The sequence below is a fragment of the Cavia porcellus genome, unplaced genomic scaffold (genome assembly GCF_034190915.1).
Source record: "Cavia porcellus strain 051 isolate PalLab524CR breed Dunkin Hartley unplaced genomic scaffold, mCavPor4.1 scaffold_32, whole genome shotgun sequence".
Taxonomy (NCBI): Eukaryota; Metazoa; Chordata; class Mammalia; order Rodentia; family Caviidae; genus Cavia; species Cavia porcellus.
This window is the reverse complement of record NW_026947515.1, coordinates 30979788-31005407: the sequence shown is the minus strand read 5'-3', so window position 1 is coordinate 31005407 and position 25620 is coordinate 30979788. Positions and strand designations below refer to the sequence as shown.

The 25620-nt window shown below is 49.0% G+C and overlaps 1 protein-coding gene across 1 annotated transcript in view; it reads right to left on the bottom strand.

The window, feature by feature from the left end:
- Positions 1-25620, bottom strand: part of Tbcd (tubulin folding cofactor D) — a 159392-nt gene that overhangs the window by 90894 nt on the left and 42878 nt on the right. Inside the window, exons 8-13 of the mRNA XM_003464918.5 lie at positions 9491-9536; positions 7930-8062; positions 6397-6533; positions 5068-5128; positions 4386-4460; positions 1039-1133 (exon numbers count right to left, since the gene is read on the bottom strand). Of these exons, the coding sequence (XP_003464966.2) occupies positions 1039-1133; positions 4386-4460; positions 5068-5128; positions 6397-6533; positions 7930-8062; positions 9491-9536 (547 nt within the window). The remainder of the gene's footprint in view (positions 1-1038; positions 1134-4385; positions 4461-5067; positions 5129-6396; positions 6534-7929; positions 8063-9490; positions 9537-25620) is intronic.

The following is a 25620-nucleotide window of genomic DNA, read 5'->3' as shown; positions in this document are numbered from 1 at the left end:
GGCAAAACACTGTGTACAGTGTCAGAAAATGCACCAGTGGCTGCTCCGGGTGGGACAGGGTGCTCCAGGACAGGTTTCTGCTTGCAACAGTGAAGATGCTATGCAATCATGAGCCAGTGAAGCTGCTGAGCTCTAACTTGTGAAAGACCACTTGGTTACGGGGGTCAGTGGGTAAACTTAGGGTACCTAAGTTATCTAAATAAAGCAGATTCTTAAAAAGCAAAAATATTGGGGCTGGGGATTTAGCTCAGCAGCATAAGCACCTGCCTTGCAAGCAGGCAGTCGTGAGTTCGATCCTGGGTACTGATAAAAATGAGAAAGACAAAAAAAAAAAAAAAAAGCAAAAATATTAATTCAGGCTCTACAAGATCTTCCATGCCTCCCTGGTACACAGCCTGGTGCAGATTCCACATTGCTAGGCATCTCTCCTCCAGACATAAGCCACTTCTTAGTGCACAGCACCTGTGGGGCACACTCAGGCAATGTCCTCTCTCTCCCTGAAAACTTTATCCCTTCCAGTCATGTGACGGCCCATCTCTACTACCATGTGACCACAGCCCCAGTCTGACAGCTGGCCTCGGTTCACAAGCCCTTAGTGTGTCTAGCAGCCCTGTCTGTCCTCAGGCCCCAAATTCAGCACCAGAGTGCCCTGCAAAGTTTCCCCAACCCTTCACCCCAATTCCCTCTACACTCTACACTGGCTCAAGCCTCACCACCTGGGGGCCACAGTCACTGCAGGTGACATAAGACAGACACCAACCCAGGGCAGAAACTGTGGGGACACCAGGTGTGCAGTCACAGGAGCCCTTGTCAGCAACAGGTACCTAGAGCAAGTTCTCAGGGCAAAGAAATCAGAGCTCAGCAGGGTCTGTGCTCTCCACATGCAAGCAGTACATGGGCTCTATGCATCCCATTGAGACCAACAGGAGGAGGCAGAGAGGCTACATGTGCAACCCATGCATCCCAGTCAGCCACCAGAGAGATGGCTCCAGTGAGGACCCTGCCATACCACAGTGGTCACTGCACCTCATTACTTACCCTCCGGGAGTCGTGAAGGAAGCAACAGGCCTCGTCTGCCCAGTTCCGCCAGTGCCAGACATCCACCATGCCACGCCTTGTCGGTTTCCTGAAAACTGAGAAAAGAGTTCTGATGTCAGCTCTTGATCCCAAGCCCAGACTCAGGTAAGAAACACAGGCTGTATAACCCTGAGCCTTGAGGAGAGCCTTGAGCCTTGAGGAGCCTTCCTGACTGAAGAAGTAAAACATCCTAATTCAATACACAGACAGCTACCGGGTCACAAAATTACTGTCATGAAGACAGCGCTCTTCGAATCTCCCCATAATGGAGAGACTCGAGACCCATACCCAGAGTCAGCCCACCGCCCAGGTCACATGGACAGGGCCCCCAATCACAATGCTTCAGCCACCCTGCACACTGGCCACGGACTGGAGCCATCACAAGTTGACACTTCAAAGCCAAGGCTTCACAGAGATCCCATCCAGTTCCCACAATGGCAACAAACTGAGGGCAGTAGGCCTCCTTTCAATGCCACCCCACTGTTTACTTGAGTCACCAAATTCAAGGTTAAAAAAAAAATCGGAATAAACAGCACTTGCACTTTTTTTTTTTTTTTTTTGCACTATTTGAAATATAGATTTTTTTTTCCTTCTAAGAGATAAGGCCGTACTATGCTGGCAGACGGGCCCTAAACTCCTATGCTCAAGAAATCCTCCTACCTCAGCCTACCAGAATGCTCGAATTACAAGCATGGGCCATTTGGTCTAGTAATAAATGGACTTTTAATGACTACTTATAATATGCCAATTAATTACACCAGAAGTAATATTTAATGTTTAATAAAAATATCTCTGAAGCAGCTCCAAAGCCTTAGTTGCGGTGTAGCCCGTCATCACTAGTGTGAATAACTGCTTCTCGGGTTGCTCTCAAGTTTCTATACTCTGCTGCCAATATAAATATGAAAGTGCACATCACCAAAAAGCAAGACTTTCACCAATTCTGATCAAATTAATTTGACAGCAGAGGCCTGCATCACTAGCAGTAGCAAGCACAAGGCTGCTAGGATAAGAGAGGGCACAAGGACATCAAGCTGGGGCCTCCCTGAGCCACAGGCACCTCCAGTGAGGGTGACTCAAACACAACTCTTTCAGGGGAGTTGGAGGAGTGACGGGGACGGCACCAGGGCCTTCACACTGAGCTCCAGGTCCAGTCCCTGTGTATTTTTTATTCTGATACAGTCTCATGAAGTTGCCAAGCTGTGCAGACCAGGCTTGAGCTTTTGATCGTGCCTCAGGCTCCCGGAGTGCTGGGATTACAGGTGTGCATCATCATGCCCAGCTCAAGCCGAACTTTATTCATTTCCATATATTCTACTAAAATCTGCCCAAAGGTAACATTACCATTTCCAAAACTAGCATCTGCACTCTATGTCCCTTTTCATAAAGATTAACAACTGAGTGAACTTAATATTGACACTAAGATGACTCAAATACACAACAGCCAAGGTCTGTCACACCTATGTCTACCTCTAAACTAAACGTGTATCCACCATGGTTCCCCCTAGGCTGGCCTGAGAAGAGACCAGTCTTCGGATGCCAGGGAGCAGGGCAGACATTAGCCAAGTGCTGAACCTGAACTCCCACTTCAGACCTGACAGCAGGGCAAGGCAGGAATACACAGAGACCAGATAAGTGCTTGGAGGCCAGGAGACATGGAAGGCAGAGGCCTCTACTGGAACCTGAAGGAGAGCCCTGCCTGCACTATGGCCTGTGTGCTGCTCTGAGCTGAAGGAGGAGGAGGGATCCAGAGCAAGAAGTCCACTCCTGCCCTCAGAAGAGAGGCACAAAAATGCGATTCACAAACCAAAATAACATGACAGATGAGAAGCATTAGAAGATTAAAGTACTCAGGACGACTGACACTATGCAAGACTGCGAGCCAGTAGAAGAACACATGGAGGAGCAGCGCACCCCAGCATGCTGAGAGCCCCATGAAGAACAGCTCCAGGAAAGGCTGGGTAATCAACAGTTTTCAAACCAGAGGGAAGCCAGTGTGGTGGCGCATGCCTAAAATCCCAGTATTTGGCAGGCTGCAGCAGGAAGATCACTGTGAACCCCAGGCCAGCCTGGACTACATAGTGAGTTTAAAGCCTGGCTCAATTCCAGATTGAGACCCTATCTCGAATAAATAAATAATAGTAATAATAAAACACAGAGGGAACATGCAGAACACCACAGGGAAGGAAAGAGCAACAAAAGCCCCTCAAATGAATGGCCACTCCAGCTGGGCAAGGAATGACAGCTAAGGATGGAGGACCCATCCTGTTCATGCCACCCAAGGCCACCCCCCTATTACTCTGCTCTCTTGAAGAACAGGAAGCCTAGGCTGCTCATCAACCAGCACCCAAAGAACACAGGAACAGGGCTACTTGGGTGTGCTGGAGAGAACTCTCAAGGGTCAGCATGGAACAAGCCTGCAGATCGAAAGAAGACAAACTCTACACTCTCCAGCCCACGCACTCCATAAGGCAACCCAGCAAGCAGCATGTGCCTTCCACTCCATGCAGCATTATAGCAGAAGATGACCAGCCTGTGACAGATCATTCCACACAGTCCAAGGCTGTCACTGAGCTGCCCGGGGCTAAGTATAGGACAGCGCTGCTCTGGCAGGAATATGGCAGGGCTACTAGCAGAGCACCTCTGGTCACTGACATCACGCTGAACACCAAAGTGCTGACAGCACACTTTCAAGACGCAGAGTTCCAGCTACACAGTGACAGGCCCAATAACAATGCCAGCTGTGGAGGGCCAGCAAAATGCAGGGCTCGAAACAAAGAAGTGCCCCTTTCTCAGTCCCTGCCTCTGACACCCAGACCCAGATGCCACAGAATGTCAGCCCACAGAAAGGAATCAAGATCAACTCCTCTCAGATACACAATGTAGATCTGCAGCCCAGGCTCCCCCCACCCACATTACTATCCCCACCATCTGAAGAATTCCCTGAGTACCAAATTTATACTTAAATTCATTAACATTCATTCCAACTTCAAATTCAGGCCTCAGTTGCAACAGCCACCTGGGACCACCTGGGGCAGATACGAAATGTGCCGCACTCCCAGGAGCTCCATGGACAGTGCAGGCAACCACCACAACCCGAAGGGAGACCGCAGAGCAGACTCACTACTTCCTGACCTGTAGCGCACTGGCTTTCACCACTGTACACAGAAGGCTTCAGTCCCACAACAATACACTGAAAAGTAATGTAACCAGAACAAAGACAGGAGCTTCTACCAAGTGGCCAGGAGGGAAGACTACATAACAGGACAAGGGGAGAGGAGCCTCCACTGCAAACAAAGAAAAGCACCCACCTGAGGCAGTCCAGCACAGATCCAACCACATCATCGGCCAGCTCTTGGGGAAGCCGCCCAGCCATCCTGCCAATTCTGGGGAGAAAAGTGACAGCTTTCAGGCCAGCAGCCTGGCGTAGGACACATGCTAGATGGCCAAGATAGGAGGGAAGCTGCCACCATCACTAATCATGACACAGATGGGCCCACCCATGGACACATGAATGCTGAGGCCATCACCAGGACCAGCCAATGGCAGCAGGACACATGCTGAGGGCTTCCATCCAGGCCTTCCCCTGCTAGACTACCAACTCCCACATGGAATATTAGCCCTGCGGGAAAGAGGCCAAGTTTGGAGACCTGAAGAGGGTCCTCTTGCCAGCCTAGTATTGGGGCCCACACTCAGCTGCTAACACTGAGTGCAGACCTAACCCTAACCCTAACCCAAGGCTAATTACAGAGTCAGGAAGCCCAGGGAACCTATGGGCCACCTGCCAGGCCCTCATCCAATCCAAACAGCACTCATCCTGCATGGACTCTGCCTCTCCACAGCCCAACACCCCCGGGAAGCAAAAACTTCACTCTCAGTAAGCACCCCACAAGTTTATAAAACTGGTAAGATATTTGATGTTCTCAACCCCCATATAGTCTTTCATGGCTGACAGGGACACCCCAGCCCCGTCACCCACTCCCCAGCACCTACCCTTTGGCCGCAGACCAGCGTACCACCGTGTCTCTGTCCTTCAGCCCACCCAGCAGCTGCTCTGCAAAAGGAGGACAATAGCCATTAGCCTGGTTGAGTCTTAATGCTCTGTGAAAATGCCTCCTATCCCACATAGTGCTCCAACAAATACCCTGAAGAGAGCTATGCTGAGAATCTTATCTTCCTCAAGAAAACAAGAAAAGAGCAGCTCTGTCCCGTGTTTTGCTGTTGTTGTTTTCTGGGGTTGTTTTTTGTTTTTTGGTACCAGGGATCAAACTCGCAACCTTGTGCTTGCCAGGCAGGCACTTATGCCGCTGAGCTAAATCCCCAGCCTGTCCCCATGTTTTTAAACAACACAGCCCATCTTCACCGCTGTTCCTAACACAGATCAGCCTAGCAGAGGGCCACCAGCAAACAGTGGCCTCCACATGGAAGGTCAAGGGCTAAAGCCTCCCAGGCCACAAAAGAGAGGCCATGGGGAATAGGCCAGCTATAAGGGACCCCTGAGGAAACCAACTGCCAGGCTCCATGAAGCCAGCCCCTCCCCTAGGCTGGTGGGAAGTAGTCTGGCATCAGCAGGGCCCAGGGCCCTTGGCCAGAGGGCCACAGGCAGCCCCAACCACTCTGACCAGGAGAAAAAAAGAGTAAAGGAGTGCCAGGCAGTCAGAAGGCACTCTGCCTGAGACACAGTCATCCAGGAGAAGGAAAAGGTTAAAGGCATCAGGGTGAAGAGAAGGAGAAGGCTTGAAGACCTGCAGCACTCTGCAGAGCTGCCATGGTGGCCGAGGTGTAGACAACACTGAGAACCCACCCCAAAGGAGGCCAAGTGGGTATGAGCAGAGGAGACAAGCAGGAATCAGCTGCTCACCACCAAGGGAGTCCCTACAAGGGGGTGCCTACAAGGAAGGGGAGGAAGCGGGCCAGGAGGGAGAGTGGCAAGAGCAGGAAAGGTCAGCCACAGACAGGGACATGCAGCTTCCATGGTGATGACAGCCAGTGGGTCAAGACCTCTACAAAGATGGGGGTGAAGAGGTTGGAAGTGTCCCTCAGCAAATTGTGGGAAACAGACTGGGAAAGGACTAGGGATCTGAGCCTGAGTCCATGCCTCAGTGGATGTCCACTTCCCCAGACATCCAAGGTGAGGACTGCGCAAGTCATGCCTGGGGAGAAGGGGCTGTTGGAAGGGAGCGCCATAGAAGGGACAGAATGGCAATGCTATAGTGACCACAGGTTCAATGTCAGGTGGTGCAGGCACTAGGCAGGAAAGGGACAGTGGCCTAGAGAGTTGAAGATATGGAGTGTGCACAAAGCCTGCCACTGCCCACCTACCTATGACGCTTTCCACCCCTTCTGGAACATCATAGTCCTCGTCTCTGTCAGAGGTCGCCACAGGCAGCTTCTGCTCACTCTGAGACGGGGCACTGAGCTGCAGGTTAGCAGCCAGGGATCGGGAACCACGCTGATACCTGTGTAGAGCACAGCACACTCAGACCAGCACATACAGAACCTGTGAGTCCAAATTCTGGAGAAGAGATCTGCACTTCAGCATCACTCTGTATCACAAAGGATCCTGTGACGATTCCATGTACTCCCAGGAGACAGGGAGACTCCTGCACACAGCAACCCAATTCTCACCCAGCAGGGCTAGCATCCCCTCCCAGGTGTGCATGTAGGGCTCCCCTATACACCTGCATGGCCACACAGCTCCACACAGTCTGTAAGGCAGGAGAGCCACTGAGAGCACACAGACCACAGGCAGGGCAGGGCCAGTAATGTCCCTGTGTTCCTGAAGACAGCACAGCCAGCCGTGCCCTTAGCACTTGTAACATTACTTCGGGGTGTCTGGACAAAGTAGATAGCACAGTGCAGGAGCCACTAAGTAGGCCTTGGTCAGTCAGTTGAAGACTTGTGTGAAGTAAGACTAACGATCTGGACAGGAAGAGGGAGTTCTCCCACCCATCGTGCCTCCAGCCTGCCACGCTACTGCACACCTTGAGTCTCACCCACTTCCAAAGCCACAGAAGTCAGTTGTGTGCCCCTGTGTGTGTGCACCCGCATACCATGCTGGTCTGCTTCTCTCGAGCACCCTGCCTCAGTTGTGAACCACTTTCCACGGCAGTCTGAAAGTCAGGCACTAACAATCCATCTAACCAACCATGTCTCACAGAGGAGCTGTGGGCTCAATGCCTGAAAAGTGTTTCAATAACATGTCACTAAATTATAACACACTTCTCCAGAATTTGGAACAAAAGGCAGATGAACTTAATTCAATAACTCCCTCCTCAAGCTGAGGGTTTAGCTCAGCGGTGTAAGTGCCTGCTTGGCAAACTCAGAGTCGTGAGTTCAATCCCCAGCACCGAAAAGAAACAAAAAATCAAAAAAAATTCCCTGCATACACATCACTTCTTAAAATAAAACAGAAGGCTACAAGGAACACAGCACCCCACAAACGTGACAGAAGTGTGTGTCAACAGCAGAACCTCAACGTCAATCTGCTAACGAAAGCAAACATCTAGGGCGTGAGGACCTCACTTCCTTCAACAAGCAAAGGTGCTTCCTTTCCCAAACAAACCTGAAAAAGTGAGCCCAGTTTTCTCTGCGATCACACTGATGGCTGATGGGAAAGAACCACCCCTGACTGCAGCCCTAACAAGCAACCCCAGACTGTATCAGAGCAGCACGTCCACTGTAAGGAGGAAGCGCAGCCTCAGGAAGCGCGGCCAGAAAGCACCCAAAGGAAAAATGTTCCTTTCAAAACCAGAAACACTTCAAGAGATCACAGAAGTGAATGGAGAAGACACATTTACAGATCAGCCTGAGCACCATGAGCACCCAAGACCGATGCCAACAGCACCTACCCACCTCCAGGCAGCTACCTTTGGCTTCAGGAAGGTCAGCCCCAGTCGCTGCACCAGCTTCATGCCCAGCTTTCGCAGCAGAGTCTGGTTGCTCTCAGGGAGCCTGCAGTTGTCCAGGCACTGGAGCACGACAGTGGCTGTAGGGAAAGCACATTGCTCAGCATGACAGGAAGGCCCCACTCACATGTGCAGCTGATGCCTGCCACTCTGAGGCCAGCTGACCCCACAGGTCGTGGGCAGGGGCCAGCTGTCCCAATCCCTCACCCCAAGTCCCCTCTCCCCAGGTCACATGCCAAGAAAGAGCAGCTGGACTAGACCCAGCCAATATCCTCACTAGGCAGCACCCACTGGGGAGGCCCAGAGCACTGGAGCCATCCTATGGCAACTGTTATGGCTTGTGGGTAGATGCCCCTCCAAGCCTATGAAGTCACACGAGGGGCTTTTCCAGATGTGGCTGGATTTAGAGTGTGGACCTGATTTGGGGTACAATGCTAGGATTGAGAACACTAGGAATAAGGGTGTGAGTGCTGCCCACCCTGAGTGGCCTGGATAAGAGATAAGGGATAGAAAGAGCTGTGGCTGCCCCTTGATGCTTCGCTACCTTCTATCTGCCATGACCTGTTTCTCTAACCCTAACCCTAACCCTAACCCTATCTGCCATGCCACTCCGCCTTTGAGCCAGCTGATTATGGACTAAAGCCTCTACAAACTGTGAGCCAAATAAACTTTTTCCTCCCTAACTTGTGAATATTGGGTATTTTGTCTCAGCAACTAGGAAAGTTTTAAGATAGAGGTCGCTGTGAAGGCCTGAGGGACGGAGACAAAACAGGGGCCTTGCAGTGGGCTGGGACTTCTGAGCACATTCTGCCTGCCAAGGCCCTTAAGGCAGCACATAGGGATGGTAACCAAAGTGATCCAGATACTGGGTCCAAGGGGTACTATAGCCAGAGTCTCACACAGGAGGCTGGGACCCATGATGTACAGGTAGCTAGGGAGAAGCAAAGGCAGAAGACTGCCAGGCAGCACCCAGTGGAAAGATAAGAAAACATAAGACAGGAACAAGGGACTCGATTTCAGAGACGGGCTTGAGGGAAATGGATGAGACTGATCAACTACACTAGGAAGCAGAAGACAGAAGAGAGGCTGGAATAGGGTCAAGCACCTGGACAAGGAGAGGAGGAAAAGGTGATGAGGCAGACAGGAGTGGGGAAAGGCACAGGGACGAGGGACTGATAACAGGGACAGATGATGTGACTAAGTATGGCAACTGGAGGAACAAGATTTTCAGGTAGCCAACAGTGACTTTAGGGCCACAGCTGCCAAGACCAGAGCCCACCAAGATTGAAACAGGGTGGTCAAGATCCATCTGCTGTGCAAGGCCCCTCACAAACAACTGCGTGTCAAACGACTGGGAGGGTTCACTGAAAATTACAGCATTAAACACAAAACCAACAACGTCACCATGACAGCACCCACACACCCCAAGCAAATTCTCACACAACAGATAAAAGGTCAAGGAGGCATGCTTGTCACCCACAAGTACATGTCTCAAAAACAAGCCTTACCATAAGGCAGACAGTCTTCACGCTTCCCATGTTTAAATATCTGTGCCTGAGAAGAAAGTATTTTGAAATGTTGTAAGTACATCTAAAAATTTAAAACATAAATAGGCTATCAGAACAACTCATTGCAACTTGTAGAATCTTTACTCAAGCAGGACAGGCAGGAAGTAAGACGCTGTAGTAACAAAGAGGGGTTAAAGAAGCAGGAGCAAGGTCCCCTGACAGCCACCTGATAGCCAGGCACATGGAGCCCAGTGCCCCAAGGGGCCTGGCTCTAACCGCAGTGTCCCCAGAGTGAACCACCCTGCAAGGAAGATGGGAGCCTCAGTGGGCTCCAATTATCAGTGCAGGAGCAAAAATATCTGAGGAGCAAGCACAATGGTACACACCAGTAATCCCAGCTACTCAGAAGGCTGAGGCAGGAAGACAGTGCACTCGATGACAAGATCTCGTCTCAAAATAAAATAAAATAAAATGCACTGGGGAAGTAGCTCAGTGGCAGAGCACTTGCCTACCATGCACAAGGCTCTGGGTTCAACCTCCAGCACCGAAAGAGAACATGGTCAAAAGATAAGAAGTACATATAGGCCATACCACCAAAAGCAGTAGGAGCTTAAGAGTTCCTCCCTCGACTTTTGCCAGCTGCAGTCCTGACTCCCCCACCTGCTCCTGGTGCTTCCTGCTTGGTGCTCCATGACCCTGCCACCCCCCCACACACACATGTAGACCCCACATGCAGCACTGTGGGTGAACCTGGAGTCCATCAATCAAGGAGGAATATTCAGTTTTCACTGAAACTGGTTGCAGCCAGAACCCTGAACCCTCAACCTGAAATCTTAACCCATTTTTGAGGTCAGGATAACACGTGCAGTAAGAACTGAGAATATCACAAAAAGACTAGCAAAATTTCTTTCCTTCGGAAAATAGCTTTAAGAACACAAAGCAGTGAACTGTTTCTATGTTAGGTCATCTGACCCTGAACACAGTCCCTCCCTCCCCGCCCTCCCCCGTCTCTCTCTCTCTCTCTCTCTCTCTCTCTCTCTCTCTCTCTCTCTCTGTCTCACACACACACACACACACACACACACACACACACACACTCAAGAGCCCAAATGCCAACTCCAGGACCTGAAGGTCAAGTATGGGTATTGTCACTGAGAAGCTCCAGTTGCCCAGCAGCCCACGGCTGTGCAGCACCAAAAGAACAGATGACTCAGGGAGTGCAGCCTGGCCCCAAGGCTGGGGCACATCACGCCACATCACAGCTCAGACTGGAGTCCTGTGGTGCTCACTGTGCCAGAGCCCTGAAGCAGGTAGTGCGCTCCAACCTCTACTCATGGGGAGGAACCCGTGGCTGTGACAGAGCCCTTTTATCCGGAATCACTCAGTGAAAACATCTGCACCTGCTGACACTGAGCCCCCCAGCAGAGGTACAGCAACCTCTCACTCTCTCCAGCACCGCCTCCCCACCAGCTCAACCCAAATCCTGAGCCGTCCATTATAGACAAGGAAACTCAGTCCATGCATTTCATCCTACATCCATAGTAGCCCAATGCCACAACCCAGGAGGGACATCCGGCAATGTGCTCAGTGCCAGCAAACAGCAAGACCCCGGATTTTAAATATCACCTTTGAACACTGTGTCATAACCACTACCAAGGCACTCAGATTTATTACCTATGGGATTTGGGCCTATCGGGTAGGTCATCTGGAATTGCTTACTTCTTGTTAATGAATGTGCAGGGTGTCCTGTAAAGGAACCTCAGGGCAAAGGATGGGTCAGGGCAGGTCCTGGAGCACCCACAGTAAATCCGAGAGCTCTGCATCTTCCCACCCTCGCCCCTGCGAACATAGCCAATAGGAGGAAAGGCAGCACCTGGCCTCTGCCCATCTCCCCTGCTTTGACCTCTGAACTGGTCTGGACCGAGACAGGCAAAGAGTGGACAGCATGGCATCACCCAGTCAACCAACCACCCTTGGAGACAGACCATCCCGCCATACACAGAGCTGGCTGGGATGGCAAGGATGAACTCAGTTCAAACCCAGACATGGGGCTCACAGGTGCAAGCACAGAGGCCAGATATTCCCCACTTCAAAACTAAAAGTCAGGCTACCCTGGAATAATTGACTTTCAGCTATGAATCGCTCCACATGAACCACATATCAGAGAACCTCGCCAGCTGCAGCTCAAGCTGGCACTGCAGAGAGGCCACCACTACCTCCCACCTTGGGGCACTTCACGCTGCTCAGGGATGGCACATCCCAGACCTGCACCCTCGATGATGGCCCTTTCCCCTTTCAGGTTATCACTGTCCTCACCCTCTTTCTCAGTCGCCAGCAGGACACAGCCAAGGCCACCTCAAATGACAGCCTACAACTCCAAACTTGAGATTAGCCACAGTACCTACGTTACCAAAATAAAAAAATATTTTGAGGCCGTGGGTTTTCATAAAAACCATCCTATAAACTTTCACAATGATCCTTAAAAACTCCTAGCATAAATAAAAGTACAAATAATCTCATGGTTCAAAAAATAATGGCCTACATACATTTTGCTGAATTTTCCAGAAATTCACCAGGAGTGAGGAGGACGGATGGAGTGAGGTAGGAACACGCTGCTCAGCCACCTCCTAAGCTGCTGAGCACAACTCTGCCCACAAAACCTGAGCCCACTCAGGACAGCCAGGCACACAGGCCACAAATCCCAGGACAGGTAAGGACAGTCTGAAATGAGAACAGAGACTCACACCATGGAACTGAAAGCACCAGCACATGCCCTCCTCTAGAAATCAGAACTGCTAACATGTGGAGAACAACAAAATTTCCTGGCTTTAAACACAAGTCCAAACTGGGCATGGTGGCAAATGCCTATAATCCCAGCACTTGGGAGGTTGAGGCAGGAAGATTGCTGTGAGTCTGAGACCAGCCTGGGCTACAGAGTAAGATTCTGTTTCCAAAAAAAAAATTTTTTTAATTAAAAAAAAAAAAAAAACAGAAGTCCTTAAGATGGTGTAGTGTTATATAGATCGCATGCTAAAGAACTAAGAATCAATGTAATGATTTCAAATAAAATGTTAACAACCCTGGATACACTGATGAACACCTGTAATCACAACTACTTAGGAAACTAAGTCAGGAGTTTGAGGCCAGCCTAGGCAAAAGAAGAAACCCTGTTTTAAAATAAAAACAAGGGTTAGTGATATAGCTCAGTGGTAGAGCACTTGCCAAGGATTCACAAGGCCCTGGTTCAGTTCCTGGTTAGAGACCAGCCGGTGAGGTGGGAAGAACAACACAAATGCATGCATATATAAAATCAGAAATACAGGAGGCTCACAAGAGACCCTGTTGAAAAGCTAATAAAGAAAACAAACCAGACAACTGAAAGGAAATGATCAAATTCCAAGACAGACACAAAGTCAAGATCTCAAAAAGGACATTCTGGGCCTGTATGGCTTCGTTAATAAGTTGTAGTAAATATTTAAGGAAAAAATAATATCAGCCTAAATATACTCTAAGAAAACAGAGGAGGAGACAATTTCCAACTAGTTGTACAAGGCTAGTGTCACACTGATATGGAGCCAAGACTCCAAGAGAAATCTGTAAGTCAATTCCTCTCAAAAAGGCTCCCACAGGCTACTGTGGCTTTCCTCCTGATAGCCAGCCTGTATCCTCCAGACTGTACTTTCAGTTTGCTTTTTCTTCTTCTACTTGGCCCAAGCTCATTTTGCAAAGCCAGTTTCTAGCTCTTCACTTTCACTTTTTCAACTTTTTTTTTCCTGTTTTTGTTTCTGTTGTTGAGACAGGGTCTCACTATGTAGTTCAGGCTGGCCTTGAACTCACAGTGATCCTCCCACCTCAGTCTCCCAAGCACTGGAATTATAGCATGCACCACCATGACCAGCTTCAAATAAACTCTGCCACTGCATTTTGCTCATTCCATTCAATTCTTTGCTCAAGAAGAACCTGGAATCCTACTCAAGAAGGAGAGGTAAGCAACCCAAAACCTGTAGCACTTCACTAGAAAGCCAGTTTCAGAAGGAGCTACCCAGGCGAATTTGGGCAAGCTAGCCAGGAGTGAAGCTCAAGTACCAGGGACCAAGATAAGGTCCGTCTGGGCACAGCTTCTGTTTCTCTCCTTCTCCATCTCACTCTCTCCTCTAAACTAAGAATCCAGAGAGTCTTCTAAGGTGTCAGGGCGAGGACTCCCGGCATGGCTGTGGGGAGGGGGAAGAGAACATAGGCTTTTGCTTTTCCTTCTCGCTACCTGTGCTCACTCCGCAGGTCCTTGTGATCCACACATTTGTTCGCTGTACTTTGCTACTCTTCTTGGAAATTAATCTGGTCTCCACTTACCCAGTTTTGTGAGTGGCTTTTTTTCCCTCAGTTTGCATTTTGGTGTGATACTAGGATTAAGGGTGCCCCACACTGGATATTTCTTTCTCGGTTTATGTAAAGCTGAGATTAAGGGTGAGATGCTAGGATTATGGATGCTCAACCCTTGATGTGGGCAGCACCAATAAATAAGATTAGAGTCTGCATGGAATCCCACAGCTAGACATGGGCTTATTTCAACTGTCCCATCCTTTTATGGCCTTCAAGATAAACCTCTGATTTTGGAGAACAGAGAAGAATCTCTTTCCTTTGTGAATTCTTTTAAATGGCATAGTGGCTTTTCCCCAAATGGAAGAGAAAAATTTGTCCATTTCAAAAGGAAAGGCCAATAGGTGTGGTGGTGCACACCTGCAATTCCAGCACTTAAGAAAGGAAGGAGGATCTCCGCAAGTTCAAGGCCTACTCAGAACTACATGGTGAAACCCCGTTTCAGAATACTAAACACTAAATAAATAAAAAATGAAAGGAAAGGCCTGAGGCAGGGCAATGGATAAGGGGTCTGTTCAAGCCAACTTTAACTGACTCACTTTCTCTCTGTCTCAAATCCTACCTAGAACTAAAGCTTCCTGTCTGGATTTCCTGTGCAGATAATTTAAAATCCTATGCCTGATGACCTGAGCAGAACAAAGAATATTTAAAATTTAATGACAGAGACTGTGAATGTAACAAAGCAGAGCCATCCCCCTTTCTTAGCTTTTTTACTGTCAGAGTATATGGTTAAGGAGAGTCGTCAGAGGGCTCAAAATACCAGCTGAAGCCATCCGGAGACTCAGAATAAAAGCAGAGTCACCAAGGAACTCAAAGTGCCAGTTGAGGCACCAAAGGACTCTACTAAGTAGCCAGGGGAACTTTAAAGAATCAGGTAAAGCCAACAAGTGGCTCCGACCCCTTCTCCCTAATGAGCTAGTTGGTTCAAACATGGAGACAAAAGTGACTGAAGGACTTTCTTCTGTGCTTGATAATGCCAGCATCACTCAGACAGACACACATGCCTAGTCCATTTTAGGGTCTCACAGAGGACACTCTGTGGAACCTATGGGTCTCCTCCTTCTGCACGGGCTGCCTCCCTAAGGAATTAAGACCTAGCTGTCTCCTTTTCTCTACAGACTCCAAGCCAAGCCAGTGGATTCTGCCACCATGTGGATTTCACTGACTTTGCCACTAGGCTGCACTTTAATGAGTGAGAAAGGCTTGATCCTGATAGTTTAAAACAGAAACAGCTTACCTACTGCTGCAATATGGTTTGGGTTCAGTAGAACTGGGAGTTGGCGAGGAAAGAGGTATGGGATGGCACTTTAAATTATGAGACTAAGCCGGGTATGGCAGCACACACCTGTGATCACAGCATTTGGGAGGCTGAAGCAGAAAGATCATTGCAAATTCAAGACCAGCCTGGGCTACAAAGTGAGCTCAAGGCCATACTGAACTACACAGTCAGACCTTGTCTCAAAAAGATGAAGAAAAAAAGAGAGAGAGACTAGTCTCCATTCACAGCGTTTCTGCTTAAAATACAAAAGGTGGAATAAAATCCCTTATGTACAGGTTTTTGTGACTATCACAGTAAAGGCTCAAAAGCTAAAGAGGTCATCACCAGGGGCTGGAGGTTTAGCTCAGCGGCATAAGCACCTGCCTTGCAAGCAGGCAGTCGTGAGTTCGATCCCTGGTACCGATAAAAATGAAAAAGACCAAAAAAAAAAAAAAAAAAGAGGTCATCACCAGGTGTGGTGGTACATGCCTATAATCTCAGCACTCAGGAGGCTGAGGCAGGAGGATTGCTATGAGATCAGGAACAGCCTAAGCTACAAATCGAGTTCAAGGCCAGCCCAAAATGCATAGCAAGACCCTGTCTCAAAAAAAAAACTAAGAAGATGGCCCTGTTCTAGAACCCCTACTTGTCTCTTAGGAGAATGTGGGATGTGGGTCTATCTGTTTGATGCTACTGGAAGGACATTTCTAACCCCTTCCTATATTCCCCAGGCCAGTAAATCAGGCCTCTTCTTCAGTTACAGATGTACAAGAGGCTAGGAGCTAGCAAATGAACAATGTGCTTTAAAGAGAAAAGGAAACCACCCTGGAAAGATTATTCCCCCTTCAACAGAACCAAACTGCAACTTTAACACTGGACTAAAAGTGATGTCTCGGGGCTGGGGATTTAGCTTAGCGGCATAAGCACCTGCCTTGTAAGCAGGCAGTCCTGAGTTCAATCCCCGGTACCGATAAAAAGGAAAAAGCCAAAAAAAAAAAAGATAAATAAAAGTGATGTCTGACATGTTAGCTCTTCTTACTGGGAGGTAAGGAGTATATTTAAGTCTTTTGTAAATCTAATATAGATTTATCTTCCGGGGAGGGAGGGGCACTAGCAGGACACCATTTCATCTGTCAGTCCGCCCTAGGTATTCAGCATAAAGCTACAATAACTTCAGATGGGCCAACAGACACCTACGTCTCAACTGCTGGACACAGCCTTTTCTGTGTTCAGCAAGTGGGACCCAGAGGAGGGACAAAAGGAAAAGGCTAAGATTATAGCTGTTGCAAGGGGCAATGCTTCAGACTCACCAAGGTCATTTAGGGAAAACCCAGGGACAACCAGGGAAAGGCTCCTATTTCAAGTGTAAGAGGACTGGATCCTGGGTCCAAGATCACACCAGGCTCCACCTGGGTGGTGCTGTGTATACAAGGCAGCTAATGTGCTTGACTCCTGCCATTGGAGGTTTGACTGTCCACGCTCCTAGAGGGGCGAGGCAACCAGAACACTCATTTCCTGCTCTGACAGTCCAAGAGGCCCAGGGGAACCTGCAAAGCCCCTGTCCACAAACAGCACCATCTTCTCTAAGCAACTGTGGATAATCTTAGACTTTTGAGTTACTTCTCTAGAAAACCCACTTCTGCACTGACAGCTGCAGTTAAGGTCTCTCCTAATCAGAGATGCTTTGCTGCTGTACTAACAGAAGAACCTGCAAAGTTAACTTTGGAACAGAGACTAGAAATCCTGCTGCCAACAGTCCTCAAGAGGGTTCACAACATGCCCAAAACTGAGCTAAGTTTGAGCCCATCTGAGATGTTATACAGGAGGGCATTTCTATTCTCTGATATGATATAGACCCAGAGACCGTGAGGCTCTTACAGTATCTCATTAATGTGAGCAAAGCACAACAGACTACCCAAAGGTATGGGAATGGAGTCCTGCCAAGGCGACCACCTCCTGTCCATCCTGGAGACCAAGTACTTGTGAAAACTTAGAGAAAGGGGACACCTGATGACCAAATAAAGCTAAGATGAAAGGGCAGTTTCTCAGTAATCTCTGGCCGCTCCCTGCAGTAAAGGCAGCAGAGATGGACAACTGGATTCATTTTTCTAAAATAAAGCCAGTCCTACCTGAACTGTAAGAACAAGATCACTCAAAAGGAGAAAACCACTCCTGTGAGCCTCAGGAAGACTTGAGATTTCTCTTCAAAAAGTAACACTCCAACTGGAAAACCTGATCTGTTCCTCATATTTGAGCTAACAGTGAATCTCAAGGATCAATAACTCTTTTCTCATTGTTTTACGACTGTTTTTTCTTTCTTCAACCCAGCCAGTGAGCCACAGCACCCCAGGGTAGCTGGAGAGCCCATAATCTCCATTAGGGAGGGTCTACAGCCCTTTCTAACTTGCAAAGGCTGTAGAAGACAGAGACCTCCCTCAGCTCCCATGAAGAATTACAGGAATTTGTGTCTCTCAGGAGGAAAAGAGGTGAAATCAGAGCATGGCAAGACTGGCTAGAGAAGTAAGTATGACCTACCTTTAATTACAAAATCCCAGACACATGCACAGAACAGTCCCAAAGCCCTGTATGTGGATCTCTTGTGAGAACTCCAGCTGGATTTCAATAGACTGGCCTGGACCTGATGTGAGCCTGCGGTGTGGGATCCCAGCATCACTCCCCCAGACTCATATGTAGAAATTTGCTCAGGTTTCCTCAAGATTTGGGCAGTATATACGGACACAGACACCAAGATGAGATTGCTGCCACAGCTCCCCTCATGATATCCTGCCCTGCATCCCCCAGGATGTATTTTTATCTTCCTTTTTCTTTGTTCACTTGGCCCAACCATGCTCTGCAAAACCAATTTCTCTCACTCTTCACTTTTACTTTTTCAAATATACTTTGCTACTGCTCAAAAACAAAAACAAAACAAAAAAAAAAAAAGAATATAGATATAATGCTGGGCACGCCTGTTATTCCAGCACTTAGGAGGCCAAGGCAAGGCCATCTTAGACTCCACAGCACAGTGAATTCAAGGCCACTTAGACTCCACAGCACAACTCTATCTCAAAAAAATAAAAAAGACAGGCCATTCGCAGACTTTGAGGGCACGGTGGACTTGCCAAGAAGCAAGTCCCCAGGCTCATACCCTCACCCCTATGAACCAGTGTCATGTACAGGCCGTCACTGGCGCAGAGACAGCCCAACCTTGCCCCTCAAAAAAGATAAAATGAAGCAGGGACATAGCTCAGTGTGAAGGCTCTCAAGTCAATCCTAAGTACCATGGGGGAAGCAGGGTTAACAAGCATTCACAACATAAAGCCAACACCACATTAAAATGATTGCACACCAAGACTAAGTGGGGCCAGGCATGGTACCATGTGCCTACAATCCCTGGGAGGCAGATACAAAGATCACTATGACTGCAAGGCCAGTCTTGCTATGTAGCCTGAAATACATAGCAAGACCCCGTCTTTAAAAATAAAAGAAACTTTAAAAGACCACATGGGGTTTGCCCCCTTCTTCAAGGAATGCAAGGATAGTTTAACATCCAAAAATCAACTAATGTGATATACTCAGTTGAGAATATTCACAGTCAACTCACTAAAAGCAGAACCAGCACTAGATGCAATCCAACCCTTCAGGATATGTTGTTGTTTTTTTAATTTTAAAATGATAAAAGAATAAAAATGATGATACAAAATTTTAAAACAAATAGAATATTAACAATGGTAATATATTTCATATTGTTATCATTAAAGTAATTGCTCAGATTACAAGATACAGGCATGAAAATATGATCAAATAATGAAAGTAAAAAACCATTCTTTTTGATAAACAGATTAGTAGTTTGTATTAAAGTTATATTTATCTCGAAATATAACTAGTGGCATATCATCTTTCATGATCCTTACCTATTTATCCTTTAACCCTTCATGATAAAGGCCTCAAGGAAATTGGGAAGGGAAGGGAAATTCCTGGACATGCCCACAGGTTCCATGACACACACATGCATCAACGAACTCACAGATCACTGTTTCTCTGAGTTCACAGCAAGAAATTGGACAATTTCGGGAGATGGGAAATGTCAAGCAGAGCCTTAGAGCAGGAGGAGCTTCAGTCAAGGAACAGAAGTTTCTGGAAGCCAGCTGGGCTCTGCACCCTGCCCTTGAGGACCCACAGGGTCCTCACCAACAACACAGCAGTCATCACTTAGGTCACAAGCTTTGTGTAGGCTGCCATGTGACTAGAACCCAGGCCCTTCTCAGGAAGCAGCAAAAAGATGGAATCTCACTGTGGACAAGCGAGCCAGATGTCACTCGGGTAGCAGCAGAGCCAGGACCCAAATCTTCAGATGCCCCTGCAGCAGGGTGAGGTCCGAGGGAAGGGAGGTGTTGCAACTAAAGCTGTGGGAGGCTACTGCAGATATTCATGTAGCTACCAAGAGACCCCAGACCAGGAGCAGAGGTCTCCATGGGGAGGTGGGCATGAGCACTAGGAAGGAGGATGGCAGGCAGCAAGCACTCTTTGGTCTCACTGGCTGGCTGAATAAACAAATCTAAAACACCATGAAATATCAAAAACACACATGAATATTCTTCCAATATTCAAGTCAAACAGTATAACGCAAGCAGTAGCAAGTTCTCAGAAAACCAACACCTATGCTGAAGCAGCATCCACCAGGCATGCAGGGGCAACGTCCCTGCACCAGGCGTATGACATCCCTGTGCCTCCAGACCTAAAAATGCATAGTCCCAGTGCCCACGTATACAAGAGGCCAGCTGCAAGAAGAAATGCTAAGACCCTGTACCCTCCTGGAAGGATGCCAGTTCTTTCCCTCCCTGTGCAATCTAGACAGAACTTTCCTGCAGTTTCCAGCTGGACCCGTGGTAATGCAGGGGTCAAAAAAAGTCAGGAAGTCAGCATTGTCCCAAAAGGACTCAAAGGGAAAGGAGAGAGAAAGAAGGAACAGAACTCAATGGAGGTTCCTGTTTTTTCACATAAACAGAGGGGACACTTTACATCACTTCACTGGACAAGGTAGCAGTAGGTGGTCAGACAGGCACAACGTCCATCTATGGAGTCCAGTGTTCCTACACCAAGCCATCTGCTAAGCACACAAAGCAAAGCAATTATACCTGACCGTTTACAGAGAAACTGAGATACCACCACCAGGCAGAGGAGGAGTGGCCCCAGGTTTGTTGTTGCTGGTTTGGAAACCAACACAGCGCTAGGTGTAAACAAAACAAGTTTCTCGGTAATCATTCTAAAATACCACACCTTTTGATTGCTACCCACCCAAGCTGGCTTTTCTGCAGTGTGCAAACCAGCTTCCCCTCCCCAGGGCATGTTCTCCAACTCTTGTAAATCACAGACTGTCAGCTACTCGGGAGCAGGTTCACCCACTGCCAAGCAGGAGGTGCTAGTTTGAGGCTCCCTCAAGGCACCACTGAGTCAAGGCCAAAGAAAGCAGCTCCACCCAGGCCTTGGGAGAAAGGTCCCGCACCCCAGCCCAGGGTGGCTCAATGGTGATGCAAGGCCTCAGAAGATCCATCTGGCCTCCCAAGAGCTTGTGAGTTCTGCCTACCAGGGAAGCCTGCCAGCAGGACACTCACCCACAACAGTGGGCCATCTGAAAAGACCTCACTACAGGTCCTCCTCTGCTCCTCAGGAAGACACACTATGGTTTCCACAGGGACCTGCAAACGGGACAATATGGGGCTGGCAAGCTACCCCCCCCCAGCATCTGCACCGTCACTAAGTAACAGTTCCACTATGACAGGCTCACCACTTCAGGACACAAGCACACATGGGAATAAACACAGTCACAGCAAGCTCTCCAACAGCCAGCAGCCAGCCACCACAATATGGCCAGCCCTGGCCCAGCCCAAGCTTCTCTTCGCACAACACACACTATGGGGGGACCTCCCACTGCAACGTAGAGCCTAAGAAAATACAATTTCAGGAAGCCGGATATGGTGGTGCACACCTGTAGTCCCAGCACTCAGGAGACTAAGGCAGGAGGATCACTGGCCCTGGGTTAGAGTGAACTCAAGGCCAGTCTGAATTGCATAGCAAGATCCTGTCTCAAAAAAGACAAAAAAAAAAAAAAAAAAAAAAAAAAAAATTACAAGCCCATCTGCTGGCTTGCAAAAGAAAAAAAGTAAGACACATCTTGAAGGCCCAGCAACCCATAAACAGGAGCTAAGCAGGAGCACTCAGACACAGGCCACACTCACAGTGGGCCCCAGGAGGTGCCCCTGGGCCAGTGGTGGGCTGGTGAGAAGTAAGGAAGACCTTTCCTCCCTGGGACGACCCCAGTCCCGAGTGCCAGTGCCAAAGCTTACCTGCTGAAACCAAGTTTTCAATGGGTGGGGTAAATAGTTGATTACAATCATCTAGGACCCAGAACACAAAAATGTACTAGCTCTGATAAAAGTTGCAGCAAATAAATTATAAAGGATTTTAAGTATACAAACACAGAAATAAAAATTAACTTCCCACAAAATTGTTTAAACGAAGCCAGGTATGATTCTACATGTCTGTAATCCCAGCACTCAAGAGGCTGACACAGGAAGATCAGTACAAGTTCAAGGCCAGCCTGGGCTAGTTACACAGAGAGTTCAAGGCCAACCTACACTATGCAGTGAGACACTGTCAAAACAGCAAAGGAGAAAAAAGTTTAAATGATTAAAACCATCACATATGCCTTCCTCTGGTAACATCAGGCCTGTGTGTGTAAGGTAGACGCCAGCCTGGCCTAGCTAAGCCCCAATCCTTAGGGTCCCTGCTTGTATGCAGAGGGGCCACAACAGGAAGAAAAGAGCTCCAAAAACACCACGGGGTGGTGACTTCCCAGCTCTGTCACCTGAAGCCCTGTGTCTTACCTCATGTACCAACTTGTCAGTAATGAAACTGCAAACCACACTCAGAACTCTACTGTGGACCAAGTCCCAGATCACCAGACCTTTGGGCCACTCTGGATCTCACTTGGCCAACCAGCCCCACTTCCTCAAGAGAAGGGGGCCAGCAGGCTGAGGCTCAAAGTCCCAGAAAGAGGGTAGGGAGGATACATACTATGGAGCAAAGCACAAACCTTCACACCGTGTACAAGGAGACACCACCATGGTCAATTACACAATTTCAAACACAAGGGAACAAAAAGATGTGACAGACTTAGGATCAATTCATAAGCACCAGTCATGCATGGCACTCTCCATGGCAGAAAAAATCTCCAAAAGATAAGAGAAAAAAGGACCCATGTCAGAGAGAGACACCTGCAGTCCTCCCATATGTACGTTAGTAATACTTACTGCACTTTCTCATCGTTTTTAGGTAAACACAACCATTTCTCAATAAACTGACAAGTAGTACAAAACACAAGGGCAACTGTCCCATCGTCTACATCTAGAGGAGAACAAAGGGCAGGACTAGGCAGAACAGCCTACCCTGCCGAGGGCCTGAGTTCAGAGAGGAACCTGAGCATCCAGGTGGTGCCAGCCGCACTCGCCCTGAACTCAGCTGTGCAGGCTTGCAGATGCTATGGATGCCAAGTGAGGGAAGAGGCAAGGAAGGACAGGTGGAGGCCACAGCTGTACAATACCTGTGTCTCTGAGTGGACATGCTCATATCCTCAGGCTCCCCATTCATGATTTCCTCCCTCACTGCCCTGACACCTCCAACTCCCAGTTCTCTCGAGAGAAGTCCTACCTCAAAGGTCTCAGAATGGCACATGGTCACAGGGATCTGACCAGCAAAAGATGGCCCTGAGACCAGAGTGGGGAACACTGCCTCCAGGGGACATTTCAAAGCATGCTGGCCCCCATCCCATCTAAAAAAAGCAAAAGGCAGGAGGCACTGGATTGAGCACAAAGTGGAGCAGGAGACAAGGCCCACGAGATGGGAGGCAGTCTGGGGGGCTCTGGACAGGACACAGGACAAGTACAGCCCCACACAGCAGCACAGAGGTGGGGATGTGGGGGCCAGCACACAAGCACCCCACTTGCTATTGGGCTGGGAGGAACAAGGAGCAGGACAGTAGGTGCAAGCTGGGACTGTGGGCTCCGAGGCTTCTTCAGGGGCCCACAGGGTCCACGAAATAAGAGCTCTAGGACCAAGGATGGAGTCAGGAAACAAAGGTCAAGGGTAGAACAGAGACATGCCATCAGTGGCATGTGTGTCAGGCATGAGCCAAGGGAAGCTGAGGACAGCACGGACCCTGCACTGCCTATCTGTGGCACACCACATGTTTCCACAGCACCCTCACTATGGAAAGGGCTGAATGACAGGCATTTAGCGCTCAACATCTATCTAAAGCCACCAGGAAAACAAGAAGGCCCACCTGAGGACCCACACCAAACCAACACATTCCCACACTCGTCACTCTCTCTGCCCAAAACCCTGCCAAGCCCCACAGCTGAATAGGGCCACTTGGACAACATGCCCCAGGCCACACCAAGCCTGCACAAGCCCAGGAAGCAGACCCCCAGGAGCCTTCCTGAGGAGCCACCAGACCCAGAGAGAAAACACCCTGATGCCCACCCAGCTGCTTGGTGGAGACTGACAGTGCTCAGGCTCAGCCTTCCACGGGGCTATAGAGGTCTGCCACTTCCTATCCAGAGGGGACGACTGGGCCAAGGTACTTCCCCAAAGAGACGACTCCAGGGGCTGGGGATTTAGCTCAGCGGCATAAGCACCTGCCTTGCAAGCACACAGTCTTGAGTTTGATCCCTGGTACCGATTTTAAAAAAAAGAGACGACTCCAAGGCGTAGCCGGCGCATGTTCAGAGCCAAGGCCAAGACAGCGCCTTGGGCAGCTTCTAGAGGCTGGGCAGCGCCCACACAGCAGTCAGAAATGCCATCAAACCTGTGTCCCTGAGTCAGCAGACACAAATCCACTCCAAGACACAATGCTGGTCACTCCTAACTGCTGGAGCAGGCACCCTGGCAAAGCCAACCATACTGAGCCCCTGACTACTTTTATTCCTTCAGCCACATGTGGGGAACCTAGCAGCTTCAACACATTTCCTTGCAGGGCCCACATGATGCGGCAGGGCCAGTCCGTGGGCCCTGGTCCTCCCAGGCTTTCCCAGCTTCTAATACCGTCTGTGCCTAATTCCCTTTAAAAAGATGTCTGCCTGTCATCAACAAAAAAAATGAGACACTTCCCTGTGAAGAGAAGAGGTAATCCTAACAGGTGGTAAACAGAAAATTGTTTATTACCACTAGCCCACCACCAGCTGCCCACCTTTGGCAGCATCTGTTTCTGTCCCATCTCCGCCATCCTAGGGAACACAGTGCCATGACCTTCACAGCTGACAGGCAAACCCCGCAGAGGCATGACTCTCAGTCGGAACACACACACAGCATACTTAATGATAGCCGTGTTAGTTTCTGACGGTGTTTTCCTTCCTCACATTGCCTCAATCTGCATTAATCCTCACGCTCAAAGTGGGACTAACCCACAGCACCCTACAAAGGAGAGTAAAAGGGGCCTCTGTGAACAAAGCTGCTAAACACTGCTTTCCTTCCCACAGGTTTAAAAGTTATCACTGAGGGGAGACTAGGGAGGACTAGGCTTCCGGGAAAATAAGATCCTAGTTTCGACAGGACTTGTTCGGAGTTCACCTGTTTCGCCTAACCCACACTAATGAACAGGTGGATAAAGACGAAGCCAAGTGCATCAAAAGAAACATGTGATCACCAGCACAATGCACCTGCAAGTTTCGTCATGCACAGGGCGCCCAGCCCTCTGCCTTCAGGTCTGACAGGCCTATGGCGAAACTGCTCCGCCCTCTCAGCACAATTTCCTCTTGCCCACAAGTCTTAATCAGATCTGACTGACCCTCCAGAGGAGAAAGAAACCCAAGCAAGGCTCTGGAAAACTTCTGACTTCCCAGGAGTGACAGAAGCCCCAGGAGGCTCTTGAAGGGATGTGCCTGATGCTGGGAACTTCGAGAAGCCAGAGCTCCAGGACTGTTGCTTCACGGTGGTTTCATTCATTTACTTCCCAGGATTTCAGCTGGCTGCGTCAGACAGTTGCTCACCGTTGCTCAGGGCAAATCTTTCCAGATAAAGCTGTGGTGCTGTTGCCAAGTGCAGAAATGCTCTGCCCCAACGGCATGATGAACAGCATCTTCCTCACCCCTTGCCAACACATGCCCAGATGGGTGGTGGAAGGTTCAGCTTTCTAAGCCTTTGGGAAACCTTTTTATACCTCAGGAAGAAGGAAGAAAAGAGAACATCTCTCCTTCTGAATATGAGTCTTGAAAACATCCTAATAAACAGCACCTCCCCACGCCTGCTGGTTTAACTCCACAGAAAGGAATCCCAACCCATGCATATAGGTGCTAGGGTTAGGGTCAGGGCCAGGACAGGGAGCCTGCTCATCCACCATGTTCAAGCACAACCTAAGCTCAGTGCAGGCTCCACCTGGAAGGGAGAAACAGGAAGCCTGGAAATCATCTAGGAACAAGAACCATGCTGCTCACGAAGG